This window comes from Vitis riparia, chromosome 12 (genome assembly GCF_004353265.1).
Source record: "Vitis riparia cultivar Riparia Gloire de Montpellier isolate 1030 chromosome 12, EGFV_Vit.rip_1.0, whole genome shotgun sequence".
NCBI lineage: Eukaryota > Viridiplantae > Streptophyta > Magnoliopsida > Vitales > Vitaceae > Vitis > Vitis riparia.
In genome coordinates this window covers 6,804,021-6,811,598 of record NC_048442.1, presented here as the reverse complement: position 1 = coordinate 6,811,598, position 7,578 = coordinate 6,804,021, and the positions used below count along the sequence as shown (strand labels likewise).

The following is a 7,578-nucleotide window of genomic DNA, read 5'->3' as shown; positions in this document are numbered from 1 at the left end:
GAAAACAAATGGAGAAATTCAACATGGATTTTAGTTTTTTTTTTTTTTAATACCCAACAAAGGGCATTTTCGACAAATTATACATTGTATATCCTTCTTATCAATTTTGAGACTTTATTTGGGTGTTGGGCTTAATTCTGTAACATCTATGGACCAAATGTAAATTTTTGGTCCAATTGGGCCCAAAACACAATTCTCTCTAAAAAAAGTTAAATAATTTGACTTTTTCTATTCAGTAAAAAATTTATAATAAATCATAAAAAATAAAAAAGAAAGCATCATAGAATTTAAAAATAATTTGAGTTTAGTAAATAGTTAAAAAAAACAAACACCCTCTACAAGACCAATTGTTTTTTTTAGCTTTTTACTCAAAACAATTTGTTTTTAAATTTTAGGTTGTTTGTGTTTTTACTTTTTCATAACTTATTATAAACTTTTTGCTAAATAAAAATAAAGTCAAAATATTTAACTTTTTCTAAATGAAAAAAAAAAATAACATATTGATTTTTCTTTACTTTCTAATATTTAATAGAAAGAAAATATTTAAAAAACAAACAACCTAATACTTAATACTATTAAGTTTTAAAGTTCTATTTAGAATTAAGTAAAAAAACAAACACCACCATATGTACCTATCTTAATCTACTTTCTCCTTAGCTTATTAACTTTTGAATAGAATTATGAAATAAACTTATGATATTTCAGACACCAAGAAATCAACCTTTTAACAATGATTTTCTACTGTCCTTCCGAATGGAGGGAAAAAAAGAATAACTGGCTAACATCACAATCATATACATCGGCCTACACCTCACTCAAATCATCAATGTCCAAGATTTTAACACTCTTCTTCACAAGATTTCATTAACCTTTGTCAATAAGAGCTCACTGCAGCCCTTATTCACATATACAATAAACCAAAATTGACGTAGTGAACGATTACATGGCCTCTTCACTTCAACAATTTTTGGCTAAGCTCGATGACTCTTTTGCATGAATCTCATCAGCAAAGGGTACCTAAGAGTGAATTCTCGGTTCTCATTCCCTCTTGTCCTCTTCTTCCTCATCCTCTAAATTATCTTGCTTAGCAAGACTGATATCGCCTTCCGGCTTTCCTCTAGTTAGAGATTGAGTTTCTTCATCATCAAACTCTTCTCCCTTTTCATCTGAGTAGGCATACCTGCAAATAAATGATATTACAAGTCAGCTAGATGAGATGACGGAGCATCACCAGAGATGTTGGATCTAAGTTCGGGATTAAGGTCTGTCTGTGACTATAATGCAGAGAAGAAAACCTTTTTTTTTTTCTTGTAACAAGTAGCAGCCCTTTATGAACAGTAACGTTAACCCTCACCCAAAATCATTCCATAAGCAGGGTGAGAATTAAACCTATGATTCACAAACTGCCAACTACTTCAAAATTTTCAATTTTTGTTTTGATATAAAAGTTCAGATGGCAATATATAAATATATGCATACAGGTTTTGAAATCTGGAGTTACCCTGGCTCAGTCCTTCAGAAAGGGGTGTCTTAGCATCCTACAGACAACAGAGTTTACTATAATGCATTTTGGATTTTCAGCACAGAAGGAAATCCTCAAATAAGATTCTTGAGCTAAGAAGGGAATTTGGTAAGATGGTCAATCTGAGAAAAAGAATATGTTCACTGAGCTTTTATTGGACCAAAGTCTCAACCAACATTGCCATGGATGTGTGATATGTGTTGGTCAGGTGTGTCCAACAAAGTAAGGAAAGAACAAAATCCTAATTCACTATAAATTCCACTAAATAATTTTCTGAACTGACTTTTTTCATGCCAGTTATATTTCTATATGAATAAAGGACCCATGTTAACCATGCTAATCTACAGATGTAATTCACTTTGCCTTGAAAGATATAGAAAAATCGAATATCTCAATAATTTGATTGTACCCATGTGCTTGATTTGCAAAAATGACTAATATGACCCAAAACATGGATTTATATTTTAGTAGTTTACAGTTAAGAAGAACCTCCCTATGACCATGTGAAATTTATAGAAATTTAACGCACCGTTGGGAGCTCTGAGATGGAGCCCAGAGATAGCAGATGACACAGAGCAATCCAAAAGCAAGAATGTCCCAAAAAGCAGTAATGATCCAAGCACTCTGCCACCGCTCATTGAATGGATCCGTTGCCTTAAAGTAGACCTGTAGGAAAGAGCTTATTACAACAACAATGAACAGTCTTCAAGAGTAAAGTGACAAATAAAATCATGTCTTATAATATAATATGAACAGTTAATGAAGAAAAAAGGAGAAATATAGCATATAAAATGCAACTGAAAATAAAAAAATGCATGAACTTTCATGAAGGTGAACACATGTTCCTGCAATAGATGCTTTACCATAATTTTCCACAGGGTTTGCTTCCCTTGTACAGTAGGACAACTTGGAGTTTGTCAAACAGGGTCCAAGAGTGATAACCCAACACCTATCTAAATTGAGTCGCCCAAAGATATACAAGAAGTTCACCTGAGTTTACAACATAATGAATACAAGAGCTACTAGTTTTGCTGTTCCTCACAAGCTAGGATATCTTTTGAAGTAGGTTGTAGCATTTCCAAGATCAGGGAGTTGACAATGGACCCAATACAGCATATCATAGTTTTGAAAAAGGAAAAGCTCCAAACTCCTCTCAAAAATCTCTTTACCTAAAGCAAGAATTATAAAAAGGCTTAACCAACTGAGCTGGATGAGGCAAAGTGAATGAAGACAGTGTGATCTCTACATAAAATCCCAACATCCATATAAAATGAGTTGCCAGATAGGTCAACGTCACCAAGCAGTCAACCTTGGAGTTTGGAAAATAAGGAATCCAAGAGCTAATAGTTCTCCAATCATTGAAATTGTTGGAATTCTATAAAATAGCTAGAATATTCCAATAACCAGAGAGTTGATAATTGACCCATTGTACCACATTGTTAGATTCACTCCCAACACTCCACCCCACCAGCAAAAATAACTCTTTTTCGAGCATCTCCTCACACTCAATTCAGAAGCAAGAAATACAAACGCAGGCCCTGGACATCTAAAACTTCTTCTTAGGACAGAAGCAAACCAATAGAGACCAATGGATCCCAGCATAAAACCCCAAGTCCTATCTGGAATGAGCTGCACCAAGAAGAGGAACTCTTAACACCACCTTGAAAGGAAAGAATGGCAGAGGGTCCTGGAGTATGCAGGTATGGCAGTCTAGTAATTAAGATAGCATGCTAAACCTGTGAGCGATGACTTTGAAAACCATCCTATAGAGATTTCAGCAAACAAAAAACCCATAAGGAGGCCTATCAATGGATCCTAATAGTGAATTGTTCAAAGGGAAGCATTGCAGACCTCCATAATTCATGCAAACTTCCCAAAACCAAGGAGCAAGAGTTGTTTCAAAAGGAACAGATCAGCTGGATTCATCTAGATGTTAGCATCACTGAAGATAAAAGACTACAGATCTTTAAAATGGAGGGAAGAAGAAAAAGGTAGTCTACTATCTCTTTAATAAAATATACGAGGCAATAGTCAGGGAGAAATGATGCATCTTCTCCACATCTGAAGCATGACAGTGGTATTAACCCTTTTCAGAGCAACTCTCCAGGAAAGGGCTTTGACATGCAGAGAGGCTCAAGAAGAGATAGAAATAAAATTTATGATAGCAAATGAAAACATGGAAGGATCAGTGATCCTTCTCCTAGAACACACATCAAGCCAGAAAAGTCTGCACCAGAATCCCAGATTGGCTAATTCAGAAACTGCTATTGCAAGAGAATTTTGTTTCAGCAATTGCATGCCTGGCCAGTTTCTTGGATTCTGGTTTTGGCTTAGCCTTTTGCTTATGGAGAACTCCTCTCTGCACTATTCCTCATTCTATAAAATTCAATTTCTTATACAAACAAAGGTGTATATAGGAGATTGCTCTATGTCCATGATGGATTTTATTGATTGGTTAAGCGCAAAGTAGTGTAAGAGAGTTGCTTTTTGTGTTTCCCTGACTTTAGTTGGCCTTTTGAGGCCTTCATATAGGCAGTGTATACTTTTGTGTGCCTTATGGTGTAGGCACTGTTAATATATTAAACTTTGCCTATCAAAAAAATTTTCTTATACAAACAAAAGGTAAAAAAAATTGATTACACAATCATCTCTTTTGTAACATAAACTATTTACACAGCATTTGTAGAAATGGTTTTGAACTATTTATAAAGCATTTGTATAAATGGTTTTAAACTATTTACACAGCATTTGTATAAATGGTTTTAAGCTATTTACACAGCATTTGTATACATGGCTTCAAACAAAGGACCACAACTGACTAAATCCACTTGAAAACCATTCCATTCTCCATCTATACATCAGCATGTAACAGCATCCCCCAGGTTAGCAAAATACTTAAACGCAAGGAAAAAAAAGAAACAAGTTTCAATAATAAAACTTCATGAACTCAGCTGTTAAAGAAGAAATAAAGGTGAAAACACTAACAAGAAGCAATTAAAGGCCCAAAAGAATATTTTCACCTGAACAAACATTATTTTCTTTCAGATGACATGTGGAGACACATTATATACATCATCCATATCAAACTAGTTTTTGAATAAAGACATTTTTTTCATAAAGACATTTTTTTCACATGGTAAAATATAAATTAAGCACATAAACTACAGTAAAACAATGTTATTGCCAATCAAAACCACAAGTGTCTTCACTGGAGAACATACCTCATATCCTATCCAAACAACTGAAGCAATCACTGCAACTGCTAAAGAATTTGAGAACTTCCTGTAGGTATCCAGCTTAACAGAACTCCTCTTTGCCTGAACACAAATAATTATAGCATCAGAATATGATAATGAATGAAAAATAAAAATAGTAAAAAAGAAAAGGAAAGGATAAAAAGGAAAGAAAAGCTCTGATGTTGTTGCCACTATTTTAACTGATATTAACAACTGGAACTCAAAACTGATAGTAGACGAAGAACTGATACCTGTAGTTGCTCTAATGTCTTTGAAAGGGAAGTGAAAATCCACAATATCAAAAATGCATCCAGGAATGCATCAGGAAGGACTAAGAAGAGCCTTGCTCTTCCTGATACATCATTGATGGTCCCCACATACTCGGTAATATCCAGCAACTCAGTTGCCACAAAATAAGTTATGCCAAGAAGAAGAACCTTTGAGGTAAGACCACCAAGAGTAGGCCGCACAACACCATAACCCATTGAAACAGAGAGTATAAGAAGACGTGAAACTGTTCTCCTTACAGCTCCAACTGTCACAACCCAAGTTGTGATTCCAACTGGCCTTGTTCCCGTGCGGTTAAAATTTTCAAACTCGAAATACCAAAGAATCATCTCAAACAATCCAAGAGCAATAACAACCGTAATGCAGTGCTGAAGTTGCAATATATCCTTCCAAAACCTCATGTACTGGAAAAACCATGTCACGCAAAGCAATACATATGCAAGTGACATATACACGTAAAACTTCATTAATGGGGCTATCCTACCAGGTAAATAGCCATCAGGGTTCTTCCACAACGTCTTTCCATTCATTACTAGTCCCTTGAGTTTTGGATCACATGATATGAAAAACAAGTTATACATTCCAGTCTTTGTAATGGGAACCTCTGAATTAGCCATACTTGTGGATAGAGATTTCCCACTGAACTGCACATTTAAAACAATAGGCCAATTGATATCTGTTGCAGAAGGAATCCTAATGACTTCACCTTGCTTACAGCCTTCCAGCTTAGCAAGATCAGGGGTGCAGCATATAGACCTCTGTCCACCATAAGCAGAACCACCAATATTATCACGATCAGCTGCCTCAAAGATTACAACTTGTATCAACCCGGTACTATGCCCCATGTCTGAGTGCTGGTCAGCAGCTGCCTTGCTCCTCCAGAAGGTGATATTCTCGAAGCTAAGCAATTGAATTTTTTGAAAACATAATTTTTAATGGGCACAAATGATCGCTCTTAGAAAAGCAGGAAAAATGGAAAAGAAAAGGAAACTTAATGACACAAATGATACATCCCCAGAATTTTTAGAAATATAACATACTAAATTTTAACATTTTGTCAAAAGAATTGATAATTATAAATACTCATCATAAACTTATAATGCTATTCTCCATTTATTATTCTTCATCGGATTCAAAAAGGTAGTTTAATAATTCTATCATTCAAAATACAGCAATATTGATATTTGAACATGCCTGCTTGCCATGAAAATTGAATGTTTTCATCTTGTATTCTATATATAGCAATTGAGGTACAAATCCTTTCTTGAAAATGGATCCATTAACCAACAGTGACAAAATTTGAAAGATGGGTATTTCAATATCAAGTAACACCATATGTATATATATAAAATTTACATGGAAAATGAGAGGCATTGTATTTTACAATTCATTTGCAAAGTAACTGGCCCCATTATCCATCAACCCCAAAATGGTTCTCTTATTCACTTTACACATACATTTTTCGTCAGACTTTTCAGTTAGTATTTTAGAGCATTTTCCAGCATTATTTGAGGCCTATGGAGTAGTTTCCTCCATGATTTGAGACCTTCGAAAACAAAATTTTCAAACCCACAAGCCTAATACCATTATTTTGACTTAGCTGGATTTGTTCCAAGGAGAGAAGATTCAATACTTCTTTTCTTCTCCGCAGGTTTCTCACCAACCAAAGGAAAATGTTAATACTTCTTCATCAACAAACCATTTTCCTCCACGATTTGGGATCAAGAAAACAAAACTGTAAACCGAACAAGCTTGTTACTATCATTTGGTATAGCTGAACTTGCTTTAAAAAGGGGGGATATCATATTGCAATAACAACACGAGATCCAGCATTTTCCTAGTAAAGTTTCTTAGCAACCAAGCAGATTTAAAAATTTATAAATCCAACAAGATAACACCGACATTCGCCTTAGCTGCACTTGCCAAAAATAGAAAATAAAAAATAAAAAAATAAAAATTCAATCATTGACATAGCAACACAAGACCCAATATTTCCCTATTTTCATATCTTTATTCCCAACATTCTCGCGATCCAAACAGAAAATCAAGGAATCGAACAATGCAAGCACAGATCTGAGTAAAAAAGGGAGAGGAGAAGAGTACCGGATAAAGGAATGGGCGTGAGAGATGGCAGTTCCGGGAGTGAAGGAAGCGACAATGCCCTCGCTGCCGCCGGAGAGGAGGTAGGAGTTCCCGACTTCCCGGAAGCCTTGGTGGTCGTAGAGGTGAATGGAGGCATTGATGGAAGAGACGAAGGTAAGAAGAAGAAGGAGAAGAAGGGGAGGAAGCCATTGAATCGAGAAGCTGGATCCTCCAATGGATGAATCCATGGGATTTCCTCAATTCTGGTGGAGAGGGAGGTGGGAGAGTGTGAAATCAGCAATGGTGAATGCCTTTGTGCACTCCCTCCGTGAGAGCGACTCGGTTTGAATTGTGAGTTATAAGGTTGGTACTCCTCCACGCGCCAACAGAGCGCGTCCACGTATTGGAAAAAACTGATAATATATTTATTAATCAAACACTTAATAAAGT

General features: G+C 35.6%; 1 protein-coding gene across 1 annotated transcript; it reads right to left on the bottom strand.

Moving 5' to 3' along the window:
- Positions 1-716: 716 nt before the first annotated feature.
- LOC117927231 (transmembrane protein 87B) lies at positions 717-7,444 on the bottom strand. The gene is made up of 5 exons (XM_034846682.1): positions 7,150-7,444; positions 5,010-5,946; positions 4,744-4,839; positions 2,052-2,188; positions 717-1,180 (listed from the first exon to the last, which is right to left on the bottom strand). Exons 1-5 carry the CDS (start codon positions 7,374-7,376, stop codon positions 1,039-1,041), a joined length of 1,539 nt encoding a protein of 512 aa, XP_034702573.1. The 5' UTR covers positions 7,377-7,444; the 3' UTR covers positions 717-1,038.
- Positions 7,445-7,578: the final 134 nt, after the last annotated feature.